At 35.6% G+C, this 18,294-nt stretch overlaps 2 protein-coding genes across 2 annotated transcripts; both read right to left on the reverse strand.

Moving 5' to 3' along the window:
• Positions 1-5,605: 5,605 nt before the first annotated feature.
• On the reverse strand, positions 5,606-8,657 carry LOC138097932 (beta-defensin 110-like). The gene is made up of 3 exons (XM_068994158.1): positions 8,604-8,657; positions 8,243-8,294; positions 5,606-5,739 (listed from the first exon to the last, which is right to left on the reverse strand). Exons 1-3 carry the CDS (start codon positions 8,655-8,657, stop codon positions 5,606-5,608), a joined length of 240 nt encoding a protein of 79 aa, XP_068850259.1.
• Positions 8,658-12,606: 3,949 nt separating this feature from the next.
• On the reverse strand, positions 12,607-17,566 carry LOC138097844 (beta-defensin 110-like). Its single transcript, XM_068994036.1, has 2 exons — positions 17,512-17,566; positions 12,607-12,755 (listed from the first exon to the last, which is right to left on the reverse strand). The coding sequence occupies exons 1-2, from the start codon at positions 17,564-17,566 to the stop codon at positions 12,607-12,609; spliced, it is 204 nt and encodes a 67-aa protein (XP_068850137.1).
• Between the last annotated feature and the right edge of the window lie 728 nt (positions 17,567-18,294).

The raw sequence follows: 18,294 nt of genomic DNA on the forward strand, positions 1-18,294 counted from the left end.
TGACAAATTTTATAGTCTAATGAATGTATTCCCAGGTGGCACTAGTGGTGAGGAACTTGCCTGCCAATTCAGCAGACTCGAGTCATGGTTTCGATCCCTGGGTCAGGAAGATCCCCTGGAGCAGGGCATGGCAATCATTTCCAGTATTCTTGCCTGGAGAATCCCATGGACAGAGGAGCCTGGCGGGCTACAGTCCATAGGGTCACACAGAGTCGGACAACTGAAGCAACAAATGTATATTTCGTGCTAGCTTATTACTTGTGAATCATTTTTAAAAATTACACATGAAAGAACTGATATTGAGAATTTGCTCGCAGTTATACAACACTTTTTTGTAGTGTGAAAGTCTGCCTAATCAATACTCCTACTACTACTAGGAGTAGTAGTAAATCTTAGTACAGTGGATATATTTATCTTAATGATTCAGTTAACAATGACCTCTTTCAGTGTGTGGGCAGATGTCTACCCTCACACTTTCAGAAGTATCCTTGAGCTCAGGGCAATAGTTTTGTGTTATAAACAAAAGGTGAGTGGTAGGAAAGAGGATGGAAATGTAAGGGGAGAGGGCATTTACGTTTATTCATTAAGGAATAGTGTGTATTCACTCAGTAGTGTCTGACTCTTGTGACCCCATGACTGTAGCCCACCAGGCTCTTCTGTCCATGGGACATTTTTAGGCAAGAATACTGGAGTTCTGGGTTGCCATCTCCTCCTCCAGGGTCTTCCTGACCCAACAATTGAACTTGCATCTGCTGTGTCTCCTACATTGCCCGTGGATTCTTTATCCACTGAGCCATCAAGGGAAATATAAAAGAAAGCCACAGCTAAGTAGGCAAAGCCCATTACTATTTTACCTTTTTATACAGTGACATAGAAATATCAATCTGTAACTACCTCCAGTGACCATAGTTTAGTAGTTGCTTAGGCAGTACTTAATGAAAATATATGTCCTTACTGATGCTTCCTCCTAATATCTTTGTTCATAATACCATCACTTAAGTTAGTGGTTTGAGGAAAGAAAGAATTCTATAACTATCCAAATGCATTGATTACTTTTGGTATTAATGTATCTGTGAGTTATCTTAAGCTAAGGAAATTAATGTGATAATCAAAACATTACATCTTAATTTTGAAAACAGAGTATTGATTTTGTGTTACATGTTTTTACTTGCTTCCTCTACTTATGTCTAAGTGAATTTTAACTTACGGATTATAAAGTCACAATAGTTATTAATCATTCATACATATTTTGCATGTGATCCATTTCTGTGTGTCATTTCAAATTTTACTCAAATGAAGTTTATTTTCTCACTGAACACGTTTCTTTACCCTTCACCCAACAGCAATCTTCCCTTTTCTTCAGAAAGATTTTGACTGTGTGTGTGAGTATGGGTGTGATACGTAATATTTCAGCCTCATTATCAAGCATTCTTTCAAGTTGTAATCCTCTCACTCTTTTGCCCAGAATCATAATTTATTTTTTTTTTAAATTTGGTCTCTGCTACTCACATGTCATCTTATCAGAGGATATTTTAAAGGCTTTTTTTGTGATTACTCTAATAATTATAGTAAGCCTTGTGAATATAGTGAAGCAACACTGAAATGTGTTTTTGGTGTTCTTTATTTGTCTTTATCTGAAATTAGCTAGATTCATTGTCAGTTTTTGGTTTTTTTTAAGTTATTTATTCTTATGGTTTGGTATAATTATTACCACTGTCATTATTAACTGCCATATCTCATTCAAATATAAATTCCATGAGTGAGGGATTTTGACAGCTTTAAAGTGGTGCATAGGGGAGAATACATATTTAACACAGACCTATTGAATGAAGATTGAAATAAAGTTATAACAGCAAATACAGTATTTATTGTTTATCTACCCAGAAAATTTTAGAAAATGGCACTTCTGAGAAATTGAATGTCAGAATTCTAATCTTAAGGCATTAGAGACCAATTCATAAAGGGTTATTACTCACTTTTCTCCCTTTATTTGGTTATGAAAAATGATTGAGGGGAATGAATGCTTTGTCTTCTTAAGTTTAAATAAGTAATTATGACTTGTTAAGTGTTAGTTGCTCTGACAGACTCTTTGTGATTCGATGGACTATAGCCCATCAGGCCCTTCCGTCCATGGAATTCTCCAGGAAAGAATACTGGAGTGGATAGCCATCCCCTTTTCCAGGGGGTCTTCCCAACTCAGGGATCTAACCCTGGTCTCCTGCATTGTAGGCAGACTCTTTATTTTCGGGGTCACCAGGAAAGCCCACTTATGACTTACCACACTAAATATGGCTTGAATAAGGGGCAGTGAGAAACGCTGGGCTGGAAGAAGCACAGGCTGGAATCAAGATTGCCGGGAGAAATATCAATAACCTCAGATATGCAGATGACACCACGCTTATGGCAGAAAGTATAGAAGAACTAAAGAGCCTCTTGATGAAAGTGAAAAAGGAGAGTGAAAAAGTTGGCTTAAAGCTCAACATTCAGAAAACAAAGATCATGGCATCCGGTCCCATCACTTCATGGCAAATAGATGGGGCAACAGTGGAAACAGTGTCAGACTTTATTTTGGGGGGCTCCAAAATCACTGCAGATGGTGATTGCAGCCATGAAATTAAAAGACGCTTACTCCTTGGAAGAAAAGTTATGACCAACCTAGATAGCATATTCAAAAGCAGAGACATTACTTTGTCAAGAAAGGTCCATCTAGTCAAGGCTATGGTTTTTCCTGTGGTCATCTATGGATGTGAGAGTTGGACTGTGAAGAAGGCTGAGTGCCGAAGAATTGATGGTTTTGAACTGTGGTGTTGGAGAAGACTCTTGAGAGTCCCTTGGACTGCAAGGAAATCCAACCAGTCCATTCTAAAGGAGATCAGTCCTGGGTGTTCTTTAGAAGGAATGATGCTGAAGCTGAAACTCCAGTACTTTGGCCACCTCATGTGAAGAGTTGACTCATTGGAAAAGACTCTGATGCTGGGAAGGATTGGGGGCAGGAGGAGAAGGGGACGATAGAGGATGAGATGGCTGGATGGCATCACTGAGTCGATGGACATGAGTCTGAGTGAACTCCAGGAGTTGGTGATGGACAGGGAGGCCTGGTGTGCTGCGATTCATGGGGTCGCAAAGAGTCAGACACGACTGAGCGACTGAACTGAACTGAACTGAACTGAAGGGGCAATGGTGAAAGAAATCTCCTGAAAAGTATATAGATTGTATACATATTCTTTACAACTCCACTATTTTTATTTCATTAACTAATTAATTTTTTAGAAACTTTAATCTTAATATACTTATTTTCTGTTTTAGGTCAGGCTGTGCATGGCATGTGGAATCTAGTTTCCGGACCAAGGATTGAACCCATGCTCCTTGCATTCGGAATGAATGATCTTAACCACTAGACAGTCAGGGAAGTCCCTCTATTTTTATTTTTTATATTTAGCCAAAGGCTTGATTCTTACTAGATGCCCAGGACCAGTATTTATTGAATATTTGCTACATATTTGTTACCATCTGAGCACTTTATATTATTTCAATTAAACACAACAGCAAGCTTATGAGGTAGATACTGCTGTCATCACTGTGCCATGTTTTACTGTTATCATTCCACATGAAGGTAAGTGAAGATTAGAGGCATTCATTTAATACCTTGTTCAAAGTCACTGTACTAGTAACTGCCATTGTTGACATTAGGCACCAAAGCAGAATGATTCTTGAACCCATGTTCTTATTCACTACACTAGAATCAATGAATTTGTGAATGAACAAATTTCTGAAAGGCAATAATGAGCTCCTCTAATATCTCTCTGTATATAACAGCGCTAAAGCTATGTAAGCTTTAGTAAATGGTAGATGACTGAATCTAAAATTAAAAGGTGAATTCATGCTCAGAAGCAACAGATGGATTATGTGAATCAGTGGTTCTCTGAATTTCATAATGTTTAGAATTAAATGGGATGACTTAAAGAACACACTGTCTTTGGAACCACCAATGAACTGTGTCATTCTGTGATTCATGGGTATGGTTCAGAATATTGCACTTTTAAATACATACCCCTAAATTTTTCTGATGCTTATCCATGTCTGATGCCACTGATTTAGTCACACTCTCCATTTTTGTCAGGCATAAACTTGTCTACACCATTTCTTCCCTTTGGACAATGTCTCATCACTTCTCTTGCTCTGATTTAAGCGATGCTTGAAATGCAGAACAAAGCACATTTTTCTCCCCACCAAGCCCAGGAGAACTGGATGGGTATATCTAAGCTGTCTGGTAGGCCAGTGCATAGGATGTATGGATGGACTGAATGAGTTTGAATGTCCCTTTACTACTTTCTGGCTGAGCCTTGGGCAAAGAGTGTTTCCATTTCCGGTCTCATCTTTCCAGTAGATTTCAACAAAAATTCCAATAAATATGCTCCTTTTATTAAAGAAAGATGTGCTAAAAAGAAGGAAAACATTACAAATTTCAAAGTCTTGTGGCTGGTGAGATTTCTTAAAGCAAGAAACAATGATATTATATACCTGAAGCTCACTAGAATTTGGGATAAGGGACATACATATCTGTATTTATAGTTTACCTGTTTGGTTCATAGTTTAGTTCTAAATCTTAGAAAATCATTGAATCTTTGGTTTATTAACAGGATGATAGCTGAAGAACTTCACTAAGTCATCCAAGGCCTAACAGTCTTTAAGAGTGTTGTTTGTTAATGATTCCTGAGTCGTCTACTGTGTAATGGTTTTGAGTTTTTTTAATCTTTGAATCCCCAGTTTTAATTTAGAAAACTTTGTTTCTCTTGTTTTTGAACAAACTCCCCAGGGACTTTCATGGCAGTCCAGTGGTTAAGATTCCACACTTCTAGTGCAGGGGGACACAGGTCTGAACCCTGGTCCAGGAACTAAGATCCCACATGTTGTGGAGCCTGGCCAACCAACAAACAAACCAAAAAACCTAACTTTTCAGCTTTCATAGCTATCTGTGGAAGCATAATAAAAACTATGTGGGTGAAAGTCCTTGAACAATGTGTCTCTGAGCCACAGACATTCCACTTTCAAACTTGCAGCCTACAGGTCTCTCTTGTACCCTGTAGGCCCTGGTGTGGCTTCTGTTTTCTGCTTGATAGCTAATATGCTCAACTTTGAAGTGGCTAGTCCAGAAATTAGTACTTGTCTTGATTAAATGGAATCACAAGATAAATTGACATCTGTGTAAACAGTACAATTTAAGTATTTCAGACAAAGTAGCCTAAATAATTTTAAGCACACAAGAGTATGTGACATTAATAATCTCTTGTTAAACTAAATGATATCTTTTCTTTCCTAGCTCCTATAGTAGCAAAAGTGGTCAAAATGAGATGATAAGCACAATTAGAGATTTCCCTTGTTGAATAAATATGTTCTTCCATCTGAAATACGAAGAAAGTGTGCAAAGAAAAAACAGGTTAGAGACTGCAGATTATTTTTATTTGTGTAAATAATGGTATTGAAGATTCAAAAGTACATATTTCCATTCAATACGGCAAACATTTTCTTTTTACCCACTCTTGGGTCAATAGGATGCAACTCTGTTCCAGACTTTGATGTTCAATCGTACTCTGATTTCCAGCATTTATATGCAGCACTGATTTCTCCATTTAATGCAATATCCATAATCATATTCAATATCGTCACAAAATGGTTTACATATTCCTTTAACCTCTTGGCATCTCTCAAGTCTATACTTTGGTTCAAGTCCACTTCTGGCTGCAATCAAGAAAGACATCTTAGACATCAATCTAATATTTCATAGGGGGGACTTTTTACTCAAGGGTAAAAGAAAACCTGTTCTAGTCATGAGATCATGTGCATAGGAGATGGAGCATTTGAGATGTAAAATTGTTTTATAACACAATTTACCAGTTGTTTCTGACAATAAACAAGATAAAAACATTTTACTTATATACACTTTTTACCTTATCTTACAGCTCACATCAGTATTAAACTTTAGGTGGCTCCTAGGGGCTCTTGCTCTCCTATCTTTTTTTCTTACTTTATTATTAAGAGCAGATTGACTTTCCCAGACTTTCCTTAAGATGGTGTTTATAGTTCTTAAAAAGCCTATAGTTTTCATTTTCATGTTTTCTCACTTTTAAAAACCTATCCTTATTTCTTTACAGTATCATTTGTTCAATACTTTGTCGATTTCAGGTCTTACTCTTAATTGAAATTGTTTTCATTATACCAGAGCAAATGGATATGTTCCTATTAACAGTCTACATAACACAGTTTTGTATTTCACTATATGTATTTTTCTTGAACATTTGTTGCAACACTTTATTCTTGCAACCAAAATATAAACCCTTATATGAGAGTTATGGTTTCTTCTGATTCTTTGTTATCTCTTACTATATATATATATATTCTGGATGACTGTAACACAGTAGGCATGAAAATACTTACTCATACAGTAATTTATTAAAAACTAAAACATTTATAGATGCACATAGAAAAACAGTTTTGTTGCACATTAAGTATTTAGTAGAAAGTGGAGCCCCCCTATAGCCTCCTAGTTTGTTGTGAGTCATTTGGGACAATGCAAAGAAAGAAGTTTTGAGATTCCAGACTCACAGCTTTGTATTCATACATTAAATTATATTAAACAGAAGCAAATAGTTTTGGTACTTTAATAAAAAGGTTTTATGTTTCTTAAAAATTAAATTTAAAAAGCCAGTTGTAAAGCAATGAATGCTTTAGAAGATGCTTTGATGGTCAAGCTTATTTCTTTCCCTTCAATTTTATCATGGTACTTATTTATGTTGGATAAAGCATCCACTCATCTGCTCTACAGAATGTAATAAACATAGCTATCACACATACAATTTGAACATTAAATATTGCATATATGTGTGTCAGAAAAAGTACAATAGAGTAATTCATTAAAATTTCCCACCCCTCCAGGTCATCACAGAGCTCCAGACTGGGCTCCCTGTTCAGTTCAGTTCAGTTCAGTTCAGTTCAGTCACTCAGTCATGTCTGACTCTTTGCAACCACATGAATTGCAGCACGCCAGGCCTCCCTGTCCATCACTAACTCCTGGAGTTCACTCAGGCTCACGTCCATCGAGTCAGTGATGCCATCCAGCCATCTCATCCTCTGTCGTCCTCTTCTCCTCCTGCCCACAATCCCTCCCAGCATCAGAGTCTTTTCCAATGAGTCAACTCTTCGCACGAGGTGGCCAAACGGCAGCAACTTCTCACCAGCTATCCATCTTACACCTGACAGTGTATGTGTGTTGATGCTCCTACCTTTTTGAAAATCGTTTGCCAGGGTAGTACTTTTTAAACTAATCGAAATTCCTGAGACCTTAATATCTTGTCAATCCATCAAATCCATGTTGATTAAAATATATTAAATTCATTTTCTAGTCCTCATAACAACCTCACAAAGAATATATTGTTGTCATGCTTATTTTGTAGATGAGGAAAATGAAAACAGAGTAGTTAAATAGATGACTCAAGGTCAACCTAGAAATAGTGAATTATTTTGCCAGGGTTTGGATTTAAGGTAATTGAGTTTCTTGTGATATCCTGCTCAGTTTTAGAGGAGATCTTTAAACACAGACCAGACCTTAAAGAACCTGGAAAGTTTGAGCAGTGTTCCTTCTTATGAGCTGGAAATTCACTTGACCAGTCTTGGTCTGTCAGTTATATATTCTAACCATTAAGTATAGTATTTTAAAGGAATTTTTAGAAGAAAGTTAATATCTTTAAGATGGTTTTTTGCTTGGATATATCAAGATTTAAAACTTTGGAAACCAGCAAAATATATAAGTCCCAAACTAGTAATAAATACAGCTCTGTGGTTTGAGAAAGATATTGAGAAAAACACTTAGGGATAGAAGAAGTCATTGTAGTAAACAAGATAATCTTGGGAAAACAAGAAGAAAGGATATTCAGGGATGAAATGCTAGAGGCCACGGCATCTAAGAGACTATTAAAATGGGGAAGTCAGTTAATGATTGTCAATAGAGTGACCAGTTCCAGCCACATGTAAAATTCCAGCAAGATGAAGAATTAAAACAGGCCTTTGAATTTGCTTTTAAGAAGACATTTATAATATTAGCAAGAAGATTTTCAGTTAATTGATACAGGTAAATGTATTGGAGAGAAGGGTATACAAGATGTGACAGAGTAGGAGCTATGAGTCTGGGCTGCTTTTTAAGAATTTTGGTCAAGAATAGAAAGAGACAGATTAGAAAGTAGCTTACAATATTGTAAAGTAATTAACCTCCAATTAAAATAAATAAGTTTAAAAAATAGCTTAAAGGGAAAAAAAATCTCTTAAAATTTGACTAATTCTACTTTTAACATATCCATAATCCTACCTTTCCTGTCCTTTTTTTTTGGTTACCACCCTGGACCAAGCTATCATTATATATTACCATATTATTTCAGTATCTCCTAATCATGAAAGCACTTCAGAGATGTCTTTTTAAAACAAAATTCAAAGAATGTTTTTCCTCTGGCTAAAATCCACTGGCTTTCTCTCAGAATAGAAGGCAAGATCCTTTCTAGTTCCTGCAAGGCTCTGACTAATTTGTATGTACACTTCCTTTCTGACCAGCTCACCCAGGACTCTCCTCCTAAGCCACTCTTGCCCAGCCACCCTTGCGTCACTGGCATTTCTCACAAATCTCAGGTATGTTCCTATGGTCACATCTTTGCCTTTTTCATTTTTTTGCTCTAATTGCAACTTTTTACTAAGGGACCCCTGAAAGATCCTTTTAAATTACTACAGCCCAACAGTATTTTGGGGTCCCTACCTCTGTTTAATTTATTACCTTCTAATATAATTCGCTTATATATTATGAGTACTGTTTGTATTTTTCTCTACCTCTAAAATATGGCTCCACAAATCTAGGGGTTTTTGTGTTGTTTATTGATGTGTCCCAATCTTATCACATTAAGGCTGACACACAGTAGGTTCTCAACTAGTATTTATTGAATTGGTAAACAAATTAGGGGATGAGGAAGGCAGAATCTAGCTCACTTATTGTCAGTATTATGAGTTGATGTTGATCTTGGGGGCAGATCCCCTGTGCTATTTATTTTTTAACTCTATCAAATTGAATAGTACTTAAAACTCAAGTTTGTAAACAATAAGTGAATGCCTTAAGACAGAAGCTGTAATTTTTTTAATCTTCAAATCTAAAACCCATGACATCATACCTGGGAAGAAACAAGTCATTAATCAGATGCTGTCTAAATAAATCACTAATTGGAATTAGATTTTGTTCTTGCCCAAGGACACTGAGGTAAAATAAATTCTAAGATAGATAGGGTTTGAATGCATGATATCAGGACTGGATGGTAATTCTTCTTTTCCTAGTCCTGCCCTTGAATTTGATGTTTTCAACATGATGCTTTTAATTGATTAAGTGTTATTCAGCTACTGAATAACAGCAAAAATATCCAATACCCTGTGGTGTCTGTTTCATCAAGACCAATTGAGACAGGAAACTAAAAATAAAGGGAAATACATGATGTCATGGAAATTTAGATTCTGGGCCAAAGGAGGGGAAAATGTGAACTTTCAGCTCTTGAGAGCTAACTAATTTAAGATTATTTAGCTGTTTGGTCAATAAATGTAATGAAAATTACAGTGCATGAGCAAGAAAGTTACCCGAAATCTTCCCATTTATAAGCATTTTTCCTTTTTTGCTAAGAAATTCTGAAGACAATATGAATAATCTGTGACATCTCTTTCTTCTCTGGCTGCAGAAATTCATTAAATTCTAGAGAATTTTCAGTTTATATCACACGCAATTAAAAGATTTCTGCAGGGAAGAATAATTTCATACTTGATACTCATGAGTTTACCTTTTTCAAGATTATCACATTTGTTCCTTGTTCTGAAGGCAGAGGCTGGCAGCTTGAATATACACTGGATTAAACAAGGAGAGACCAAATAAAGACTTTAGATGGTTTTGGTTTTCTCTATCAAGAACTGAAAGATGGACGTTCTACTAGCACAGACTAGTGCATGTTCAGAAATGCCTCAAATGTCTTCTAAGAAACCTCTCACCATCTACCATTTCTTGCTGGTAACTAAAAAACTCAATTCTTATTTGTTCCATATTAATAGTATATTAGGCTTCTCAATTCTGTTTTACAGGCCTTGAAGTAATGATGGCCCAGTATCTGGTGGTAAATAATACTCAAACTTTCACCTCAAGCATTTAAATTACTAATATCTTTCTTCATGTGGCTGATATATTTACTGTCCAAAAGTTAGGCTAATTTTTTTTCTGGAGTCATCAATGTATCATCATCTCTAGGTCATTTGTAATAGCATTCTTTTTAAAAGAAATCATTAATAGATACTTGTTCTCATAAATACCTAATTCGTTCTCATAAAAGCAAATAGAGATATGTTTTTATATAAAAAATAGATATTTGGTCTCATAAAACATGGGAAGTTTATTGGTTGTCTGAAAACACTGCTGATTTTTTTTGGTTTCCATTTATATCTTTTCATATCTGTGAGAAAGAGTGCTTAATTATAAACGAACGACTCTAAACCATGAGTGATTTTGCCCCCTAAAGGAGATAATTAACAATGTAGGCAGACGTTTTTGGTTGTCACAATTAAGAGGAAAGGGTGCTATTGGCATCTGATATATAGAGACTTGGGTTGGGGAGAAAAGTCTTGATGCTAAAGACAGAGTGCAGGGCAGCTGCCACAACAAAGGATTGTCTGGACTAAAATATCAATAAGTGCTAAGGTTGAGAAAGTCTTTTGAAATGAATGTTGTAAAAATACTTTTGAAGATATTTACACTACAAGGTAACACATTAAACACAGTTTATTTTAAGTTATTAAAATGTGAAAGAGTGCAGGTAAGCCTCTGATGTATGTCTAGCAAATAATTGTTTCCTAATGGGAGCTCATGGGCCTCCCTGATAGCTCAGCTGGTAAAGAATCACCTGCAATGCAGGAGACTGTGGTTCAATTCCTGGACCAGGAAGATCTGCTGGAGAAGGGATAGGCTACCCACTCCAGTATTCCCTTATGGCTGGGCTTCCCTTGAGACTCAGCTGGTAAAGAATCCACTTGCAATGTGGGGGACCTGGGTTTGATCCCTGGGTTGGGAAGATCCCCTGGAGAAGGGAATGGCTAACCACTCCAGTATTCTGGCCTGGAGAGTTCCATGGACTGTATAGTCCATGGGGTCACAAAGAGTCAGACATGACTAAGCAGCTTTCACTTTCAATGGGAGCTTGTGCTTATTAAAATAATTATTTTTAAAAAATAAATTCAACTTTAAAATAAAATTAAAACTAAAAATTAAACAGTCTCTTGTGAAAGAAATATATCTAGAAATTTTATCTAAATAGGGAAAAATGATTTTTCCATGCATTTTACAGTAATAGATAATGTTCAGTATGCACGTAGACCCTTAGATCTTATATTTGCATTTAGAATATGTGAGGAGACACAATGGTAAAAATATCAAGAGAGTAGCTGGGGCCTGGAAATACTTGCATCCTCTGAGTCCAAGTCCGGTACATAAGTCTCCACTCAATAGATTTCTTTTTTCTTTAGTGGAATGACCAAAGGATTATTTATTTTAGGAGGAAGGGAAATTTCTGTTTTATTATTCTGTTGTGGTAGTGATGATTTCTTTTAAAAAGAATTCTGAGTTGATACAATTTACTAAATTGTATTCCTTAAATCATAAGAGAAGAATTTGCATGTTTTGAGTAGAAAATGCATGATATGTATGCATTGTTGAGAGGACTGTTGGGGAAAACTACTGTTGGACCTTCAGAGGAGGTAGTGAGAGGAAGTCTGGCAGAGCGGAGCTCAAGCTGGAAGATTCCTCCTCCTTCCATCTGCTGCCTGTGTCTCCTCAGACAGGCTCACCTCTGAGGATGGAGGAGCTGAGTTCAGCTGTTAGTCATAGTTTCTGACTTCCTAGGTCAGAATTCTCTTTTATGAAATTATTTTCTTCCCTTCACACTCCCTTTTCATTCTCCTGATAGATATTTTTTCTTCACTATATAAACAAATGGGTGGAAACTGGAGTGATTGTGACTTTCCTCTGCTCTTCTGTTCTTACACGCTCGCATTCTCTCACTCCACCTCTCTCTCAGGAGACACTCGAGAGATCTGTATCTCAGTGTCTTACCTCACACATTCAGTGGATTTATACTTCTTTCCATGGGATAGTCTATAAACAGCGATTAATAATAAAATAACAGCACATCTCCATGGAAGCATGCATCTCAGAAATAAGATGGGTCACTACCTCTGACCTAGGGTTTCTTCCAACATTGTTTATGCCACCTAGCACAGGGCGTATAGAAATGTGAATAGTTCTTGAAGAACTTGCATAAAATAAATCATGCTTGTTTCTGGTACCGAGAGATCAAGAGAAAATAAAAGGCACCAGATGTGTGTGTGACATAGAATCGCTTCTGAATGGTTCATTATTAGATTTTATTTAATTCTTTGTGCACGATAGTGATACACAGGCCTGGAAGGATGTACAGAAAGGCTGTGAAGGAAGAAAGTAACACTGGTCCCTTCTTCTTGGAGCATGTGTCTCTTTCTTTTCTTCTGTCATCTTTACTTCTGCAAGCAGCAATGAGATCCGGGTCTTATGCAGTAAGCAATCCTAACTTCAGATACATGGCACTCAGTTTTACATCGACCGTTACCTTTTACGCACTGTCTCCTCATATCCACGCTACCATAGTGTGGAAATCTTTTTCTTGCTGTAAGAAGGAAACAGTGACTGAAATTAGCAATCTAACTATGACACACTCATATTTTAAAAGGAGACTATCTGAGAAGCAAAAGAGCATGTGATGTGGAATTCACTCAGTTGTGTCCGACATGGGATTGTGTCATGACCCCGTAGACTGTTTCTCGCCAGGTTCCTCTGTCCATGGAATTCCCCAGGCAAGAATGCTGGAGTGGGTTGCCATTCCCTTCTCTAGGGTATATTCCCTACCCAGGGATGGAACCTGGCTCTCCTGCATTGCAGGCAGACTCTTTACCATCTGAGCCACCAGGAAAGCCTGCAAAAGAGTACAGAATAGGACAAAAGAAGAAGCCTCCTTCTAATTTATGACTGTGAAAATCTTACTGAGGACGTTTAAGTGAATGCACTGTCCTCTGATGCAAGGTAAATCCTGGATATCAGAAAGTGTCTTGGACTGCAGAGGTGTGCCAACTTGCTTTATTACAAGTGACTGAAGACAAACAGTAGGATAGTACCAAGTAACAATAAAAGTCCACATAATTTATCTCTCAGTCTCACACACATTTAGACTGAACACAATGGAGCAAGGCACAGTAATTGTGCTTTGTGAGTTCTCCTTCTAGAGATTTCTATTATAGCTTGATTTCACTTTTTTTTTTTTAATGGAAGGAGATGCAATGTTAGACAGTTTGTCTGAATTTCTACAACTCTCTTGTATATCTTGAGACTTACTTCCCCCCAAAGAAATGAGCTTATACATATGTTTAATGTCAAGCATTTATTTTTTTTTAAAAGAAGAGTGACTAAAAGATGGGTCCATTTTTGGCCATAATATGATTTTAAAAATTACTAGTGCTCCAAGATCCATGTTTTATCATGTAGTTTGGAGACTGACTCTCACTAGAAGTTGATTATTTAGGATAGTTGGGAGTACTCAGGGAATTGAGAGATGTTGGACTGATAGCCTCTAATATCCATTCTAAGTCAATCTATTTTAATTTCATATTTTACCTTATCTGCTAACCCACATACTTTCAGGAGCCCTTTATTTTGGAAACTTTTAAAACATTAACATCACTTTTGATAGGTATGCACCTTAAAATACAATGAGATTAAGAAGAAATAGCATGGGAGAATCCTAAATTTTAAGGTCAGACTTAAATATTTACTGTATATTCACGGTATGAAAGCAAATAAATCTTGCCACTAGTTTCTGTCATTCATTAAGGTTTGGTGTCCAATAATTCCTTTAAAGCCCAGGTTTTTCTGTCTAGATATTCTGTCTATATTTCCAACAGTTGGTGGTGAGTGGTGATACTTCTTAGTAGGTCTATAGACTTAAAAATTCTTTATTTTTGGTATAAATATCTGGTATAAAACCTACCTCTTCTATTAAAAATTAGCTGTCTTCTCACTATTACTGAGGCAATGCAGACTATGACACAGTTTATAGTCAAAAACGTTACTCTGCACAGTTTAAAGACTAACTTTTAAATATCATTATTTATTCTATAATTTTAGGGGAGTTATTATTACCAAGCCCATAAATGATTTGCCAGTGATAGAAACTTGAATTACGCTCATTTTGACAAGATTTCCGTCACATTTAACCCCATTGTCCAATATGCCATCCTAAACTGACCACATCCTTTTTTCCCCTTGTTTTAACTTTTCTAAAAATACCATTGTTTTCTTTTTCCTGATTCTCACCTCCAAATATGAGTATTCCCCAAGCTTGTGTCCCTGGATCACTAATACTCATCTTTGCAAGCATCTATTCATTCAACTGTTAAGTTCACTTCCAGTCTAACTCTGTGACAGCTCCCAGGGCAGGATTTCTCATCCTAAGAACTATGGACCCTTTGGACACTTCTTTGCTGTGGGATGTGATCCTCTTCAGTGAAGGATATTTAGCAGTATCCTTGGCCTCTATCCATTAGATGCCAGTAGTACCAGTAGTACAAACTAAAAGATCTCCAGACACTGCCTAATGTCTCCTTGGCGGCAAAGCTGCCCCTCGTTCAAAACCACTGTTCTACATAGAGAACAAACCTGTAAACACCAAGCAGGGAAAGGGGAGAGGATGAATTAGGAGACTGGGATTGACACGTATACACTACTTTGTATAAAATAGATAACTAGTGAGAACCTGCTGTGTGTCATAGGGATCAGTGCTCTGCATTGACAAGGCCGGGTGTATGTATATGCATTAGGATTCACTTTGCTGTAGAGCAGAAACTCTACATTGTAAAGCAACTAAATTCCAATAATAAATAAAGACATAAATCTGTAAGTCCTTGGGGGAAAAAAGGAAAGAAAATCACTGTTCTAGCAATGTGGTGATAAGCCAAACGTATAGTGTCTCTGTCCTCAGATACACTGTTCAAATACTATCTTCTCTCTGAAATTTCTGTAGATCACTTTCAAGAAAGTCATCTCTCTATTGCTCTCAAAAATTACTTCATAGCATCACTCATCTGGCATCTAGAGCATTTTAACATGTTAGGGAATTTCCTTAAACAATATATAAAACTCTACTTAATATTTTAAGCTAAAAACATGCATGACATCTCCTAAAGTATCTTCTCAACCCATAATTTGTTTTTGTTTTCACTGACTTGCTATCTCATTTCTTAGACTATAATTAACCTTTTTGAAAACAGGGGGAAAATCATGATTACCACTTTTTGTACAAAGCTATACCATCTTATGTCCAAAGTACATGGCAGACTTAAAGAAAAGTGATTGTTAGCAATAACAGAGTTTTGAACTAGAGCCTTTATAACCTCTAGAAAATGAAGAGGAAAGCTAAGTGCCTTCAGTGGAAATTTCTCTGCATGGAAAATGTAAGGATTTTTTTTCTAAATGTTTTTTCATCTGTAACTGTTGGAGTGGAAATTAATGAGTTTTTGTATCTGAATTTTGAGTGAGAACTTTCACCATCTGAAGGTGATATACAAAAAAAACGACTGAGGAACTCTAGAGTCATATATAAGACATTTAACTTTATCCAGTTTAGTTCAGCCACCATATGTTGGTTAACTACAAGGTGAAAGATAACATTCTTATTGTTTTATTATTGTCTAAAAGTATCTAATTTTCACATATACACTTTCTAATTTTATGAAGAAAATATGTATCTTGATGTATTTCTTTTACTGTTATATTTTTATCACTAATGATAGAATTTCTCTAAAAGTTTGGTACATGTGTGATTAACAATAATAATGGCCTCACTTTGAAACTACAAGAAAAAAATATACAAAAAGTTAATAGCACTGATGTTGTAAACTATGCCACTGTATCTCAAGTGATATATCATTTCTAAGTCTACAGAACACATAATTTAAAATTTGTTAATAAATTAATGAATAATATTAGCCATTATTAGGAGCACCTGATATAGTTGTTATAAGGAAAAATTAATCCAGTAAAACATAAAAACACTTGCCATAGTGATCTACTAATTTTAGCTAATGTTGAAATTAAAAGAAGAAACTTAAAAAGATTTATCCCATGTTAAAAGCTATATGCATCTGTATAGAATTTCCTTTTGGTTCTTTCTAGATATGGAAAAAATTCAGAGATCCTTTTTCCAACAAGTTTTGAATGGAGGTGGAGGAAGTTATTTCCTAGTTAAATTAACAATTGATTGTATTATTTTGTCACTTTTCTGATGTTTTGCCCCTATATAGAATTTTCTCACTTACAACCTTTAAGACAATTTATCAGTTTATTATGTGAAAATTTTTAATGAAATGACAAAAATGAAAATTGTCACGATGGACTTTATAATATTCATTAAGAAATAAGTTAATTCATTCTCGTACATGTCTATTACAATTTCCACTTGTCCAAAAAATGTCAGCTTCTTACTACAAAAGAATATTTTCCTGAGAGAGTGAATTGAGCCTAATTTCAGTGCCAGTAGTATAAACTGGACAGATTTGAGCTTGCTCTTTCACGTTAAACTCTTTAAGGAGAAGGGAAAACTCAATGATCTCTCCATCTCCAAAACTTACTATTTTATTTCTGTACAATTCATACTTACACATTAATTCAGGAGAAGAGAATCTTGTTAGATACCTGATGTGATGAGATAATCCTTGAGGGGAAAAACCTCATGAAAAATATAGCTCATGTACAAGTTATTACACTCAGCATTCATGTGATCTTAAGGAAGGCCAACAAGGGACATGATTTGCCTGTAGTACCAAGGACAGAATATTAAGAAAGTCTTCCTAGGCTGGAAGTAGATTGAAATAGCTTAAAAGGAAGAAAGACATAAATAGTTCTCTCCCTTATACTGCAGCAACTACCACTTACCACTTTGATTATGTCAAACAATATGTTTTTCAGCAAGAATTGACTCTTGTTTCAGGATGAAGGTGATGAGACTAATGAATTGATCTTGTAGGTATTTTACACTTTTTATTTTGAAGTCATTTTAGATTTATGGAAGAGTTGCAAAGATAAGAGAGACCAACTTCCCTTAGGGTAATATCTCACTTATCCATGGTACGTTTATCAAAACTAAAAAATTAATATTGCTGTAATACTATTAATTAAACTACATATTTTATTCATATTTCACCAGTTTTCCCACTATTGCCTTTTTTTATGTTCCAGTGTTCAATCCGGAGTACCACATTTCATTATCATAAAATCTTTCAATCCTTATATTATTACTATACGTTTAACAAGGAAAAACTGATGCTTCCTCAAATTCATTAGCACAAGTATGCCCATAACCATTCCTATGTTACCTGGTAGAATTGTGACCCCAAAGAGTAGAATAAAGAAAAAGAGATGAATCTTCATGGTGGAGAGTTTCTTAGGGAAAAGAGGGCCAACAGGTCTTCTTTTTCAAGTCAGAAGTTTTCAAATAAGGAAACAGAGAAATCTTTTATTTATAGATTCTCCTGGGAAGTGGTTTAAACTACTGAGGCTTACCAATAGCAAGAACATTTGTATGCTTGATTGAATAGTGCTATGTTCAAAGAACAGGGTCACAAAAATCATTATTAAATTTTTTCATAAAAGTAAAACCTACTTGTGTTATCCTAAATAGACTCTTATGAAAATATAATCTTTAAGGAACTTCAAAGGATATGTGTTTGGATTGCTAAAACAATCCAAAGTAAAAACATGATAGTAATACAAATCCTCTATTACATCTTACACATAACGCTAAATATTCCAGTGCTCTTAGTATTAAATTATGTCTCAATGTCTGAATTACAGGATTTTAGCTAAAAGTCTAAAGGAATTACAGTTAAAAGTTTCTATTGATATCTCTTCTGTTAACAGATGAAATCAATGAGAACTAGGGATAGAGGTTGAATGACATTTCGATTCACATAACGTGTAATTATTTAAATTAACATGATCATTCTGGAGTCGCTAATGAGTATGGAAAATTACACAATAGGTTTTTAAGTATGAAATGAATTTCATATAGTAAATCATCCAATTTCACAATTTTAGGTTCAATGGTTTTAATTCTGTTTATGGAACCAGAGGTGATTTCTGATCCAATTTGCACACTG

Source organism: Capricornis sumatraensis, chromosome 22, assembly GCF_032405125.1.
Source record: "Capricornis sumatraensis isolate serow.1 chromosome 22, serow.2, whole genome shotgun sequence".
NCBI lineage: Eukaryota > Metazoa > Chordata > Mammalia > Artiodactyla > Bovidae > Capricornis > Capricornis sumatraensis.

Excerpts from the sequence above, each read along its gene's own strand:
- LOC138097844 (XM_068994036.1), bottom strand. The coding sequence starts at position 17,566 with ATGAAGATTCATCTCTTTTTCTTTATTCTACTCTTTGGGGTCACAATT. Across the intron at positions 12,756-17,511 it reads TGGGGTCACAATTCTACCAG|CAAGAAAAAGATTTCCACAC; the intron begins GTAACATAGGAA and ends TCCTTCTTACAG.
- LOC138097932 (XM_068994158.1), bottom strand. The coding sequence starts at position 8,657 with ATGCCAGTGACGCAAGGGTGGCTGGGCAAGAGTGGCTTAGGAGGAGAG. Across the intron at positions 8,295-8,603 it reads GCTTAGGAGGAGAGTCCTGG|CTATTTTTTAAACTTATTTA; the intron begins GTGAGCTGGTCA and ends TTTCCCTTTAAG. Across the intron at positions 5,740-8,242 it reads GTTAATTACTTTACAATATT|CCAGAAGTGGACTTGAACCA; the intron begins GTAAGCTACTTT and ends TCTTGATTGCAG.